The following is a 16,568-nucleotide window of genomic DNA, read 5'->3' as shown; positions in this document are numbered from 1 at the left end:
TGGGAAGAGGGCAGCTCGGTAAGCGGTTAGCACGTTTTCCTCACAGGTTTAAGGTTAAGGGCCTTCCTGTGTGGAATTTGTGTGTTCTCCAGGTAAATTTCCACATTCCAAGAAGTATGCCTTAGGTTAACTGAAAGATTAAATCGCTGATAGGTTTAAATCATTGTTACAGTATATGCCCCGCGATTGGTTGCCTTTCACCTGAAGTCAGATGGAGCCAGCTGGACGAAAGGAGACAAATCGAATGTGTGTTTTTGATTCCGATTCTGAAATGGCTCCAGCTCAGCCGCAACCCTAAGGAGGATAAGCGGTAAAGAAAATGGATGGACTGCTCTCCAGCCAATCAAAGCACCTGTCTCATCATGGAGTAACGTTTCTAGTTTTTGGGGGGGGGATGATGAGCAAATCAAATGACTACCCTTCTCCTCATGGGAGTGAGTGTGTGCTCTGTGACTGAGCTTTGATTGGTGATTGCTTGGTGAACAGTCGCTTAAGCGAGCAATTGATTTCTGTGAATTTGTTTGCAGTCTAAGCACACTGGGAGGAAAATAGTGCAATCGTTAACCGATGACAACACTTTCTGAAGGTGTAGGAAGTGCTAAGTCTTGGTGGGAATCTTTGGAATGTGCCCAAATTAATATTTGATAGTATTTTTACCTTAATGAGGTAACTACTTGGATTAAGATGTGCCCTGGCTCCTCCGAACAGAGAGCGCCGCTTCCAGGGTCAGACAGTCCGAGTGGCCTTTTGCCATCAGAAAATAGCTGTTTGTTTGGCTTGGGCGAGGAATTTGTCTATCTACACAGCACACAAGTCTGGGCTGTGTGACTCATCATTCCATCTTGTGAAGCTCTTGGCAGAACTGAACTAAGGCGTAAGCGTGTGTGTCCCGCCAGCTGCCACCGCTCCAATCAGTTTCATTTGAAAAGATGTCAAATGTCAACAGTTAGTTCTGAAAGAGTTATTTCGCAAACCATTCTTGTTGGGTTTTTTTAATACAACAATGACATCATGTTGTGCTATTCACAGGAAGGAAATGTGTCACGATGATGTGCACAGTTTAGCTGTTAACCAGTGAAACTGATTCATTCGTGGCTTTGCAAAATCAAAGGCACGCATTTTATCAACCAGATATGTCATCCCGCTAAGACAGAAACTGCCAAAACCAAGCAGTCAAAACGAACAACAACAATTCAAGATAAGCGCCTCTCTTTACTTACTTCTTGCCAGAGTAAGGACATGAATTTGAATGGGGAGGAGCAGTAAAACAGTCCTATTCAGCAAAAGGGAGACTCTGGAGCAAAACACTACCGGGTCCACAGCTAGTTGCACAGGAATAAGATGGGCTGACATTAGCGCGTGTGTTTATTTTATTTGTATTGTAACAATACTACCATAATGTCACATTAAACAAAAACTAAACTTTATTAACACTCAAGTCAAAACACAACAACACTCTCTTTTTTTGCTTTTTCTTTTGGAGAGCGGAGCAACCCCAGAGACGCTGGGTGTAGATTTATCCCCGCATATTCAAGAATTTGAAGGAAAAAAATTCAATAAAAACTCCAATGCGATTATAATTATCTGCGGCTTTTCGCTCTTCGCGGGCCGGCTCGGTCCCTATCCCCCACGAATAGCGGGGGTCCACTGCAGTAGCGCTGTGGAAAAGGGGCATTGGAGTCAACTAAACTGGTCAAAGGCAGACATTTAATAGCCAAATGATATGTTAGTAAATACAAGTAAGTGTAACATCCTCACGCTGTGGCTTACTTGCACAGCTAGACAAATGGGGCGCTTTATGAAATCATCAGCAACAGTTGGCAGGGCAACAGTGGCGCTTTCAGAGGTCTTGTCCCCGCTAAGCATGCAAGCAGTGTGCAGTGCAGACGGGAGGCCAAATTACAGACACTAATAAACAGCATGCTCTCATGCTTTTTCACATGCTGCAGACGAATGTGTCACGCTTTGGGAAATGCCTGTTTGATTCAAGCAAATGTTACGGCGCTTTAAATGTCACATATAATTTATATTCACAATTCGTACAGCCTCTTAAAAAATGACGCCGACTGACAAAAATAGCGAGAGAGCGGGGAATTGGTCGCCGGTGACGCCATGTTTTCGGAATCAATGGAATCAACAAATGGGCTTTGAATGTCAGAGCTTACTTACGTTTGCTAGACGGAAAACTGGACCTGTCTGTCTGTCTGATATAGAGCAACTTCACAAAATAAAGGTCATCGCATAAAATATCTTTGGCTTTCAGTAGTTTGAGTGGTCTGAACAATCGGCCTTGCAATCCTACAACCACATTCGCGGTTCTTGTTGGGATTTCAAAGCCGCAGACTAGAATTATTCCCGGAGCAGCGCGAATCCCTCTTTTGCCTCCCCATGTGTGGAGAATCCCAGATTTAACATAACTTTGGTTTTCAAATTCCAAAATGATTTTATCGCAATCCTGTTAGAGTCTTCCACTTATCTGATTCAACAAATTTAATAACAACACAGATAACAGCGAGAGAGAATTCAGAAAAATAAGATGTGAAAGTACAGATTGGCATCTACAATGACACCACTGCTTTAAAACGGTGGCAGCATGAGATGATGTTGTTGTGTTTTTGCAATTAGATATACTGTGGAATTTAAGAAATCATTTAGCAAGAGTGGGGACTATTACCAGAAAAGTAATGACTTCATTAGAATAATAAAACCGCCAACGCTGATTTTATGTTCCACTGTACATCTCAAAACCTTGCAGTCGGCGTAGCTCTGCTTTCCTGGCTCGAGTTTGCTTCGATTTAAGCAAACTCGAGTAATGCGCTCTATCCTTTGCGGCAGCACAGTAGCTTATCATGAGAAAATGAGGAGCTAGAGAATCAAACAGCGAGAGTGCATGCATCCTTGATTGTGTTATAACAGTACTGCCTTAGTGATAGTAGTAACAATAACTTGGTTTATAATTTTTTAGCCCGTTATTTGGGATATTAGTAAAAGATCACGGGCTACACGCCCACTAAGAGCATGCTAAGGTGCTAGGAAAAAAAAATAAGAATTTTAGAAACAATTGACAAGACTTTTACAGTTGCACATGACGCAACACGCTGTGAATATTTAATAATAATAATAATTAGAAGAATACAATAGGAAAAGCATCACTTATTAGTCACTCTCAGCCCCTTCTACAAATTCAGGCGGGTGGTCGATACGCATCAGCTTCAAGCATGCAAATCACAATGTTGCTTCCGTCATTAGTTGCCGAGCAATAAGAAGCAAGCTCCTGGTGAGAACCTTGAAATAGCAGCACAAGTGATAATAAAGCATGCGCAAGGCTAATGTGCGGGCACAGAGCGAATTGCTTTGTTGGCCTGAATAAGCCAGTGGACATGACTTAGCGGCAGGAGAAGCTTGTTTTTCACACAACTCACGAATGCTGATGTTAATAGTGTGATATGATTTGGAATAAACGTTGCGTGGTCATCAAAGAGGCTAGCTACCCTGCTGGGTTAAATGTGGGCAACAATGCAGCCGCGAAAAGGAGAATCGCTGCAGCCACCAAAACGTGCAGTGGTAAGTGCTCTGTCTGAAGCGTCTTCAAATGGAAATGCTCCCCTGTGGCTGTCTCACACGGAGACTCTGCTAATCGTCTTTATTCGCACATTTGAGGAATGGCCAAGTAACAAAGGGGCGATGACGCAAGCACGGAGAAAACAGAGCGATTCCCTTAGCTATGCGCGGGACATGAAACAGTTGACTGCTGACTTTGTTGAATGGAACGTGGGTGCCGCACATCCCATAAAACATTCCCCCCCCCCCCCCCACGAGAACAAGGAAAACCACAGTTCACAAACACGCTTACTTAGAGAGGGAGTCCCTGTTTCCCAATGCGCGAACATTACACAAATGTGGACATTAGCTGTAATGCGCCATCGTCCATCACTAACCTATGCTAACTCACTAGTAAGGTCCGAATTACAGTGCATGTATATTTGCATTAAAAACACTTATTTACCAGAAATGTAAAACAGTAAGTGCAATGGTAACTGAGTGTGCCTCATTGTGCCACATGACCACATGGCCACATGGTTCAAAATCGCATGACAGGACATCACGCGAGCGCCTCACTAGACCTCATTTCAGTTCTAAACATTGAGAGCATTGTGAGAAGAAAATGCAAAGTTGAAGAAACGATTTCACAGAAATACTCCGTGGGTGGCCAAGTGGATGGTTGCGTCGAAGTGTTGCTTCAGTTGAGGCATGTTGAAAGCTATTCCAGGTTTGATTTTCATAACTACTCTTTTTGACCCTGACCCTCTTTTTGTATCTTCTGTGAGAGGTGCTCAGCGTTCGAGTCCCGTCTCTTTCTGACAAAGAGTGAGGAGTGAGTAATGATGGAGGCCCAATCCCAATCCGTCCGTAGACTGCTAGCTTCTCATGTGAGCAGATGATTCCACGTAAACCGAAAGCATGTTTGTTTTTATGTTGTCCTTGACATTTGTCATGCTGTCTATTTAAACAGAAAACAAAATAAGTAGCGGGTTGTAAGGAGAAAAGTGGAAATGTTCAGCAGCATAATAGCTAAACACCAGAGACGGGATGCTTCAAAAATGTGCTGTCGAACACGAACAGGTGAGATAAGCACGAGCTGGACAGAATGCAAACTGGATGAGTCACCACTCCTCCTCGAAAGTATCCGAACAATACTCTGCACGTAATGTCAGTGCAATTACAGATAACAAACGTTGTCATTGTGTGTTTCGCTATCGTTTGCAGTCTTGACAAAATCCTCTCCGTTGACCCCTCAAGGCCAACGGTAAGGAGTTTTAGCCCTCATCTGCAGGCCTGAAAGCCCCCACCCTTTTTCCCTTGTTGCTTCTTTGTTAAACGGGTTAACAGCAAGTCTGGGGTTGATTTCTCATCTTCGAAAGGTCTTATCAAAAGCTTAAAGAGGCGAGACGACACCTGTGTCTTTGGGAATTCTGCAATGCCAGGACAGGCGTAGGATGTTTTACTTGCAGCAGACAAAGGTTGGGACCACTGAATAACTTCACACGTTCACATTCACAATATGGACAATTTAGAATCTTCAATTGGCTCTTTGCGCGTAACACCGTGACATCATATTCATTGCGCATAATAAGGTTAGCTCCAAATATTCCTAAAATATATTGACAACAAATGTACGATTGAATTCAGTGGAGCACTGCAAAGCAAAATTCCAATTACAACCCACACGTAGAATCTTGTTTTCTACTCATAATATTAATAAAATAAGTAGACTTTACACCGATCTGATCGGCTTGATCGGTATCGGCCGATAATTAGCATTTTAAGCTGATCGGCTTTAATTCACCCAGCACTAACAGTCGTACGAAAATCTGCTGGCGTTATGTTGAATCATGCTCTAAAGTTTCGGTGTGGGTGAAGTAATTGAATTACAATAAAGTAATTGAATTACAGTAAGTTAGCACCTGTTATTTCTGTCAAGTTGTAATGTTGGTTTGACCTGACTGATTAGAAGACATGACCTGAGTCCAGAGTATTTTTGAAGATACTCCGTATACAGTACACGGTATACACTAAATGAACTCGTCATTTAAATAGACACATTGCTCCATTTTGTGATTGGAGATCGGTTATTTTATTTATTTGTTTATTTTTTTTTAACTCCGTGATCGGCCCCAAAAATCCTGATCGTGTAAAGCCTGCACAATTATTTCGTCAATGCTATGTAGTCCTAAATTCATCACACAGATATTCTTGTTGAATAATCATACAATTCTTACTCCAGTGAGTTAAAGATGTATGAATAAAATGTATGTTCCTGTAATTAGATTTGAAATATGCTCAATAAGTAGATTTTGAATAAAACAAAGCGCAACTGACTGTTATCTGAAATCTGATTTATTTTGTTTAACAGTGCCTCAAGTAGATTTCAGAATGCCAAGAGTCATCAGGTCAATATCTGTAAACTATTGACGGTTTTTAAATTGAAGTCCAGACGTTAAAATTGAAGTCCAGAACCAAAAAAAGAAAAACAAAACATATCGTACGTAGCTCATGCACATACCCTGAGTCGAACTTAAACAGTTGTGCCACAAATGATTGGCCGTGTACCCAGACACCGAAGTTTTACGTGGGCATAACTAAAATGTTCTTTGAAATGTCACCATCAACCAACAGGGAGCCAACTGTTAAAACACCCCAGTTCTGCGAAGTGGACCACACTTCGACAAAAATATTGCATGACAGAATCTCACCATATATTGCCAACAACATAGATTCCTCTGACTGAAATTGCCATTTCTAATAATGATTTATCCACTCAACCTTCACATTGTCCAACCAGGTCCAAATGGCCCATTCTTTTTTGACTGTTCCCTCCCTTCTTTCTTTCCTCCCTCTTTCCGTCCCTCATTCTTTCCCTTTTCCTTCCCTCCCTTTTCCACCTCCATCCAGAGAAGTAACAGATGCATTATTCAGAGCTAAGAAAAACGAAAGACAAAATACATTACAGATTTCAAACTCTTCTATTAGTGACACAGTAGCACAGTAACCCACCAACCTTGTGATGAGTTTTGTACAAAAGTTTTTTCTACTACTGAACAGCCGGCAACAATGCCCAGCTGCTTCTCAGTTCTCGAGAACTGCAATCCTCACCATACATTTATGTGGACTGCACTGAGGAGGTGCATATTTCCATTTTGGATGAACTCATCCTTTAAAACATTTCATGGGAATTAGTTTGACTTGCATTACTTTTTCTGTACTTAGCAAGCACTTCACGAAAACCTTTGTTGCATCTTCTCGGAGGAAAATGTTCAGGCCTCTCAGTGCTGCTGCTCTTTGGCTGGGACACTATGTTGCATATCTAAAGAGTATTCAGTGGAAAACAAGCATTTCAAGTAATATGGTAACATAGTGTACTTTATACACAATGCAAAATCAGAACGGACGAGAGTTTGTTTGTTGTTCAATGTTAACATCATCTCTCCTAACAAGGATAACATTAAACCCATTACAAAACGACTAATAAGCTAATAAGATTTACTACGGTAGACGTGCAGTAAAAAAGCCAATCTGAGATGCAGACTTTCATCACCTAAATGAATTTCAGACATGATTAACATTAAACAGTATCAAACATTACTTTTTGCGGGGCTCGAACGAGCTGGGCCGATGCTAAAACCTTTAGCATAGAAGTAGGTGAAGGGCTGCAAATGTCTTCGTTATCTTTACCTGCAAGGGCAAAATGGTTGTCCACTCCCGCTTCTGTCCGGAAAAAGTTCAAACGCTAACAGTTCGACTGCAGACCAGGAGAAAATCCAGAATGGTCCAAACAATTCAGTTCACATCCAACTGTCAACGTTTGGTCAAGATTTCTTGGGGGTTTCACTAAAGAAATTGACGACGGACAACCATCACACGGCTCAGGTTCAGCAGCAGGTGAGTTCGCCGCTCGGTCGAGTTCAAACTGGTTCAGACCGTGTGCGCATGCGCACTTCAGTAATGTTAGCTAAAAACTAAAACCAAAAAAAAAATCTACTCAAAGCTCGATAATATTCGTTGTGCCATTTAGAAAATCTTAGTTAGGACAACATTGAGAGAAATTTGTTTTCGTAGGTCGTAAATGGAAAGCTTAATTTGAGTCAGTTTAGCTTGATCAACTTTAATGAGCTCAACAATTACTAGTTATCGCTTTTACAAATGTGTGAACACAAAATTGCTCCCACGTTGCAATAGGCCAACAAAGAGGTAGATTGATGAAGACGTCACATTTGTAAATGTGTCACTAGTGAGAGTCAAGTCCCCGGTGAAGCCATTAGTTTATATCCTCCAGTAGCAGAACAATAACAAGTCCCAGGCGTGTGCATTGCCAAAACGAGGTTCTCTTTAAAACACAGAGAGAGAAGAAAGCCGAATAAACTGCAAACGTGTTGCAAGCTGTCACATACTTAAATATAATCAAGTTTGAACACACACGCATTAACACAAAAACGAGTAAATTAAACCATACTGCATTTTCACAAATATTAGTCAGCGGTGTTAATATTACCAGTATGCAGTATTACAATTGATGTCACGCGAAAGTGGAGGACTGTTATGGAAAAGGCAGCGAATTGCAATAAAATGAGGCAGAATGGGTGGAAGAAATAAAGCGCGTTGCACCCTGGAATATACACAAGATCGCTCATGTGAAGGGTCTACTGGAATTCACTATATTGTAACGGTGACCAATCGAGAGGTCAGCAGTGACGATTTGGATGTTGAAATTGTCACGGGCAGATGAGCTAAAGCAATTGCACGCACTAAAGAACGCCTTAGAAGAACAAACGTACAAAGCGCAGGACCGCGACGACCACAAAGAGAGCTGCAAATGTTGCTTGGATGCATCTGGGAAATTTCCAATTTGCGTCAACAGCATCCAATCACAGACAAGTGCCATAGCAGTAGACAAAACTGTTTTGTGTTCACATTGAAATGTTCCCAGATTTGACTTATTGTCAATCTATCAATAATTCCAATAGTAAAAAGAAAAAAAACAAAGAAAAAACTAAAGCTAACGAATCGGATCACCGCGAGTACATGAAACAGGACAAGATGCTCATGGCACTGCATCTCACAAGGGGAGAAAAAAACAAGACCATTAGTTTCAATACAGCAAAGACAGTAAAGAGCTCTTAGTTTACTGGTAAAAAGAGAGAAAAAGATGAAGAAAAAGATTTAGACAGTCTTCGGTTTGACTGCTGTGAAATAGGACCACAGCTGGACCAAGTAAGAATTAACTGTGGTCCAATGAGCATTTAAAAGGGAGAACGGTATGCTACCACCTCACCATGTCATGTGAGATCTGGAGGGTGGTGAAGGGATCCCAGAGAAAGTGCAGGGAGCTTTCAAGATAACACATTTCAAAAAGGACAAAGTCAAGAATTGTAAACGGGCGCTGCTGGTTTGAACCCCTTTGTCTTGTACGCATGCAATTGAAAAAAAGGTCAGCGTGAGTAAGGGAGGTGGGAATGAAGCAATAGACAGGATAAGAGATTTGTTGCCTTTGGCGTACTCTGCATGGAATCGATGCACCACAGACAAGTGGAGTGATACCGTAGCGTTCTCTTAACGGTGTGTCGATCGCCCGCGGGGGATCGCCTTGTCGCACAGGTCGGTGCCTGTTGTTGCGCAACTCAGACGGAAAAAGAAGTTACATAATTCACGCCGAATACTATGAAATGAGATCTTGCCGATGTTTCAAACGGCATTGAACATATTTGACACTTTCATTGAATTTCAAAACAAAAACATGTATCCATGTTGAAAGTTAATGATTTGTAATGAGGTGTTCTCACTGCGTTTATCATCTACAGGATCGAGCAACATCGGTGTTAACATCAGACGAGACTGGCAGCTTGCAACGCCGATGGGAGCCCTGCAGCCGTTCCAAGCAAAGCGGTATAGTATAGTGTGCGCTCAGTCTGTCTCTTTAGTCTGTTGTGGTCAAACTAGTTTGTTCGGTCAGGTGCGACCTCAGTACTCACATTTGTGTCACGAGGCTGCGATTCTTTTCTTTTTCCACCTCCTCAGTTGCTGTTTTCGGATGGGGGGACCTGGCCCACATCGCAATGAGCTTCGTTTTAAGTGCTGGGGTAACAGGAAACAGACGGCGTACTATTAGGTGCTCGCCACCGTTGCCGTGTGCTTGTTTCCAGTCGTGCTTAGGCTTCGTTTTCTGGTTCTCCTTCCTCGTTCTCGGTCCAGAGTTGTGAGTAGTTTCGCAGTCTTTTTGTTGGCTCATCGTTTCTGTTTTTGCTTCCCGTTTTGTTTCCATCTAATCTTGTACAGAGCAGATCGACTTCTTTTGTTTGTAGCTTTTGGCTTTTTTTCCTGTTTCACCATTGTACTTGTTGTCCTTTGCATCAATCTTGTGGCATCGATTGGCAATTACAATTGTTTGCATGCTTCGGTAGGTACTGCTGTTTGGGTTAGCGACACAGTTCAATAGAGCTCAGCAGTTAATGTCTAAACAAAGATAATTAGTTATTATCCATTTCTTTTTCCTAATGGGAAAAGGGAGGCATCTTTTTGCGGGAGGCGTTTATTTGTTTGAAGTCGACGATGCTACTGGTGACTGGGGGATGGTTTTGTTTTGGAAGCATGGCCACTATTTGAGGAAATAAGTTATAAACCAAGAGCAATCTAATCCGATTTAAGTATGAAAACAAATACAAGACAAACACTCATGCTAAGGACAAATACATTATGCATGTGAAATAACACACAAAGCTCCACAGACTATTGATGTTGATGATTTTCTGTAGTCACTGTGATGCTGCAGTCAAAGTACCAAATGTCATTGGTGGTTAATCAAATGAACTCAAATGTAAAATAACTCCCTTGTTTTCAAGCTTAGGGCCAAATTATACGAGAATGAATAAATATTCTGAACATATTCACCAAGAGATATTTTCATTTGCATGTTCTCATTGGGTTGCTGTATTTTAATGGTAAAGGCAATCAAGCAAATAAAGGTTCAAGACACGTCTTTGTGCCGGGTGACGCCAACAAAGAGTTCTTTCTTATTTATTCATTTCTTTTTTGAATCACAAACGGCAGCAAATTCTGTTGATGTGTTCAAAGCATTAACTACAAGTTGGACATTAACATTTCACAGTCAATTATTTTATCTGAGGAGTTGTGCATTACACGTTGAAGCAAAAAAAAAAAGTCTTTCTACTAAGGAATGAATTTTACACGAGATGTGACGCTGGCAAATACTGTATATTATACAGTTTTAATACAATCAAAAAAAAGAGAGAAGTACTCCACTGCCAACATTAACATAATCCGCCAACTCATTATTACAACATGCTTTAGATAACGGCCCCTGCTGATTTACACTGTTTCTATTTGCCAGCAATCTCTGTTCTACAAAGTTTGTGTCACAGCTCAGAGAGGAAAAGAAAAAGTATATCATTCCAGAACGCTGCGATTGGCCGGCAACCAGTTCAGGGCGTACCCCGCCTCCTGCCCGACGACAGCTGGGATAGGCGTGAGGAGAAGCGCGACAGAAAATGGATGGACGGATGGATGGATAATTCCAGAAAGTCAAATCTTGGCCATGTGTAGCCGCGTGTCACATTTGGTCAGTCTGCTTTATTTCCGCCACAGCAAAGTTTGAGCCTCCTGGCATCTGCTGTCATGGAGACGATAAGATGAAAAACAACATAAAGACCAGGCCAAATGTGATGATAAAGTCTTGAGTTTACACAAACGCACGCACGCACACCAAGGCGAATGTAGTCCAGAGAGACTTCAGATGGCCTTGTGTCAAGCTGAGAAGAGTATAAAAGTGCAAGACCTATGAAAGGAAACGTCAGAATTGCGCACTGCAATCGTCACGTGCAGGCTTTGGGGGATGACTATATGAAAAGCTTTGATTGAACTAATGTCTTAGATCGAGAGTGTACAGTATATGGTATTGCATGCACAATGGAACACCATAGTAGCGATTACCACTCTCCGAACACTTTTGTGTCACCTCACTGTCTGTCAGGCCGCTTCAAAGGATTGAAGACTTTGGCTTGATCTGGTGTTATTATCCAACGGTTAACGTCTCTTTACACCTTTAATGCTAAATGTTACTACGACAATGCCATTCAAGTTACAATGACAACAGTTGGACCCTGGAACAAATGAATTCACTTTACGTTGCATGGTATTGGGAAAAAGATGTCAAATGAGGAAAAACTTGAAACTAAACCAGCGTTCTGGAACAGATTGTGTTTGACTTGGGCTCCAACGCAAATGCACTTTTTGACCATGCACATCTGCACTCATGAATACTCACTGATAACACCCAGATATAGCCCACGTAAGCACAGCAATGGCGCACGCCATTGCACAACCTCAGCCTTGAGTAAGGTCCAGCCCATATAAACGACTGAAATTCTTCATTAATCAACCTTCAAACTTTTCTAAGCATATTTACAATGGCACCTCATTCATCTGTTCCCATAATATAAGTCGGGCTAGAGGGAAAGTAAACAGCATGTTCGCGTACTGGTAATGCATTGACAGCTTCAATAACTTCTTCAAGGATAGACTGACAACGGGGCAGAGCTGGAGATCGAATCCGCAACCTTCCAGTTGTGAGAGACGTTCGATCCCAGTACCTCAGCACAGTGATCACTCGTTCTAAGTGGCCTTTCATCTGCGTGAAGAGAGTTACGAGAGTGGTCGCTGCCATGCCAGCCAGAAACGTGCTGGCGGCAACATCCGAGATAAATATTACAATTAACCAAAAGGTTGTTGACAGGTTACAAGAGCAGATTTGAACTATTTCACTTTTGACTGGTTGTAAATGTGTCCATTCAAAAGAAATGTCACCTTGGAGCGTGTTTGAGAACAAACATGTTTGTGATAGGTTTTTGATTTTTTGTTTTGCCGTGTAAAAAAAATAGATATTTACAGAGTTTGTGGCATTGCAAGCACGTGTCAGCGTTCGGCCCTTGACTAAGCTCAACAGTCCGAATGCTTTGCATCATCATCATCATCAAGACGTAATGGAATTCTTCCTTCATTTATTCAAGGTCAAAGCTCATCACTCCCATCAGTTGTTTGCATGGTAAACCTTTTCCTTCTTACGTCTGTGGGGACGTTTGAATCATTGGAATTCTTCCGCAGTAAACCTCTAATGTACTGGTGTTTTGACAAGTGCCCTGCAATCCACTGCCGACCCGTCCAGGGTATACCACGCCTCTCGCCCAGAGGCAGCTGTGGTAGGCTCCAGCTCACCCATGACCCTCATAAGCACTAGCGTTTTGAAAAAGGATGGCTGAATTAAATAAATGAAAGACGAAAACAACATATACTGCATGTTTGATATGTAAACGAACAAAATGGGCCACCGTTACAATTATATACCAATAGAAAGATAAAGATTGTATTCACTCTTGGTCAAGTCTCCACTTTCAATTCCAGCTGGATAAGACTGAAACGTTTTATTGCAAGATGTCACGATGATGGATGAACACCATGAACAAGGCTCCACTTCAAAACCAGATGATGGCCATGTTGGTCACACTTCAGCAGCACTTCGAAGTTAAATGCCTGACACTGAGGCAACTAATGCAGAATGTTGGGTTTTTTGATACTTTGGGTTCTCATTAACTTTTTGCTTTAAGAGACTCTTATGTGTATCATTGTGAAAGCCTTTTGGTGGAATATTTGAGTAAACGAGCAAATCTATAATCATAAAGTTTAATATCATGTTTTGTGTATACCTTTCAACAGAGACAGACAGAATTAGGCAGGAACTTTGGCATTTCCCCGTGGAGGAACTGCAGCATCTGGGCCAGAAGCCACAGCAAAGAAGATGCATCAGGGAAATAAAGATAAGATCACGGATGAAGCGTCACTCACCGTACTGAAGTTGACCGAGTAGCAATCCTCCCCGCGAAAGGTGCACTGCAGTAGCATGTCGCCGATGTCATGACCCGTGCGGTTGTAGAAATCAGTCATGTTGAAGAGTTTGGGCTTGAAGTTCTGGAAGTTGGCTTTCTCCTTCAGGGTAGCCAGAACCTCCGGCTCAGCCAAGTGTGGGTTGGCTATTTGGTAGTTATTATTGAGGAGGGCCAGAAGCTCTCCCACATGATAGAGGTCATTCCGGGTGATTTTGGAAAAGCGGAACTCGTTGAGGTTACAGAAGGTAACGGCGGGAAAGGTGAGGTTCGTGGCCGCCACTTCGTCCAGCTTGGTAACGTGAGGGTACTCCAGGAAGTAGGACACTCGATCCATGCACACCAGCAGCAGTAAGCAGAGTGAACCCAGGAAGGAAAGAGTCCAGAGGAACCGGCGGAATGTCATGTGCCCATAAGAGAAGATGTGACTCATGCCATGTAGCGTGGATATGTTAGCAAAAGCCTGCAGGTTGGACGGCCTGGTACTTTCCATGCTTTCCTCTGAGCTTCCTTTCATGGCTGTACAGTGATCACAAACCAACTTCAGCTAAAAGACTTTGCTTAGCAACAGCAGCAGCGGGATCCACGCGGCAGTGTCAAGTCACACCGCTGCTTTTTACCCTTCAGTGGCAATACTCATGGTCTCAAGAAACACCTTCATGACTATGTCTGTCAGTTTCTGTAACTCTTTCATTTCATCGCAATTCACCTTCCATTGATTGTCAGCTGTACCTTGTCTTTCAAGCAATGCAAAACTGTGTGTTTCACTCCTTGCTCAGCTGCCTTTTATCACCGAACCAAACACAATAGCAGCTCCAGAAACACCCACTTCAACCCGAACGCAATGCCTCCCGCTCCCTTTGCGCTGTGAAAAGGGTAAAAGAGAACACAAGAGACCAGAAAGAGAGGAGCAGAGGAAATTGCGAATGTAAAGAAAGAGCCAAGAGATGGGGGGGGGGGGGGCTGCAATGGAAAGGGCTAGCTGTTGGAAAGAGGTGCTAAGCCTCCGCAGTCAATGGGACCCTTCCTCCCCCAAATGGGAATGCCTCTCCATTGCTGTGATGATGGAATGCAATGGTTTTGTGAATGGAGGTAATAAGGAGAGAAAGGGCTCACGAGTCCCTCGCCACCACCTTCTCCCGTCTCTTAGGTCTGTCTTCGGGCTTCTTGTTTTGTCCAGAAAATAAAAATGAGGGTGGAGGAGGGGGGTGGGGGGGGGGGGGTCAAACACCTCCAAACAGCCCACCACTGTGCTTGACAACCGGTGTTCGCGGTTTCCACGCGGGATCTACTTCCTCACTTGCACAAATCCTTTAGTTAACAGGAAAGACCACCGCTTGATGGTTTACGACCACTCCTGGCCATAGTCGCTTAAGCCGCTCTGGAGACCGCCAGCTTTACTCCTGCGAACATACAGATTTATATTCGCTTCCTCGCCACCACCGCCACCAGCAGCCGCACTCCCCCCTTTTCTCACTCTCTCTCTCCCTCCGCCTCCTCTTTAGTAGTCAGGATCCATCCCACTGCTGAATGGCTGCTTTGGTTGTGTGTCTGTGCTCACAAGCCAAGTCGCTCAATCTGGACACCACCTTGGCTGTGTGTGACGGTTCTCTATTGGTATACCAGCAACATGTTTGTGCAAATATGCCACAGGTTACTTACTTTGCATACATATTGCTGCAACAATGCAGCATGCAGTATATATTGACCACAACTTATTGTAACAGTAAGAACTGTCTTTTCTTTGAGTTACATATTTCTATGTAATTTCTGTTTCTATGTAGGAGTGGGAATAGCGATGATGCAATATCTCAGTTTTGCAATCTGCAATTCATGTCGATAGCAATGTGACTGAAAAAGGCTTTCGCTTGCTGAAATGGTTTGTTCATTAAAATAGACCAACAGATTCCTGACGTTGTTGTGCCTTGTTGGTGTGGGGAATTGCAAAGTAACTTCATCCATTTTCTGTACCGCTTGTGCTCGCCAGGATTGCGGGTTAGGGTTTACACCCTGGACTGATCGTCAACTAATCACAGGGCACGTGTTGACAAACAACCATTCACACTCACACCTACGAAGTCTTTATTTGACCTCAGAAATTTGGATTTGAAATGTGGGAGGAATCCAGAGTTCCTGGAGAAAAAAACGTAAGCACGGAGAGAACACGGAAACTCCACAGCCCGGATTCAAACCCCCAACCTTAGAATTGTGAGGCGGATGTACTAACCATTTGGTCACTGTACCGCCACAAGTTAACTCCTGGTAAAATATTACTGCCATATTTTGTTAACAATCTCAATATACCTTTGATGCGACAATCACTTAATTGCGCGGGGGACAACTGCAATACATTGCAATATTAAAAGTCGAAAGACTTATTAAAACAAAGTAACAGTTAGCTTGGCTCAGCTCACTTGATGGTATTGTGGCTCGGGCTGGGAAGTAACACACGAAACATTAACTTGTCTTTCAGGCAACACTAGCACGATAAAGGTAAGTGCGAAAAAGGATGTATGGGGGGGGGGGGGGGGGGGAGGGCAATAGGTGGGAATCTCCATGGAGCTGAAAAAAGGAAAGCCAGGAAAAAGGCTTTTTGGGCTCTATTTTCGTGACTAGCGTCAATCCAGTACTACGCTTGGCATAACTCTGCGAGGAGGCGGGCTAGACCCAGTTTTGGTTGTTTCGTGGACTGGCATACTCCGAGGGCATTTAAAAAAATGGCACGTCCACACTTCAATCACATCCAATCGAAGCGGCTTCTTCCATTCCCTTTAAAAGAAACACACACACACACACCGGCGACGATCAGCCGTGGGTTGAGCAAATTGGGAGCGTCGCACAGGGCGCGTGGTTTTGGGACAGTGATTTCTCCAGCGGCAAACCACCGTCATGTTGTGCACCGAACAGAAACATAAGCAGGCAATTTTCGTTTGGGTTAAAAGTTCACGACGATGCTGTGTGAAACCTTTTCATTCCTCCCAGCACCAAACATTGAATTCAGTAGAAACCCAGGGATGTGGAATCAACATAACAATAGGTGAAACTGTCAAGGATATGACCACAACCCTCGGGGATTCAAATCAATATTCTGCCCTGGTAACCAAGCATACAGAGCATAGC

At 43.0% G+C, this 16,568-nt stretch overlaps 1 protein-coding gene across 1 annotated transcript in view; it reads right to left on the bottom strand.

The window, feature by feature from the left end:
- The window catches only part of asic1c (acid-sensing (proton-gated) ion channel 1c), a 62,474-nt gene extending 47,362 nt beyond the window's left edge, over positions 1-15,112 (bottom strand). The window contains exon 1 of the mRNA XM_061798021.1: positions 13,411-15,112. Coding sequence (XP_061654005.1) covers positions 13,411-13,965 — 555 coding nt within the window. The 5' untranslated portion in view covers positions 13,966-15,112. The remainder of the gene's footprint in view (positions 1-13,410) is intronic.
- Positions 15,113-16,568: the final 1,456 nt, after the last annotated feature.

The sequence above is a fragment of the Phyllopteryx taeniolatus genome, chromosome 14 (assembly GCF_024500385.1).
Source record: "Phyllopteryx taeniolatus isolate TA_2022b chromosome 14, UOR_Ptae_1.2, whole genome shotgun sequence".
Taxonomy (NCBI): domain Eukaryota; kingdom Metazoa; phylum Chordata; class Actinopteri; order Syngnathiformes; family Syngnathidae; genus Phyllopteryx; species Phyllopteryx taeniolatus.
Note: the sequence above shows the minus strand (reverse complement) of the source record. Positions and strands in the feature narration are given on the sequence as shown.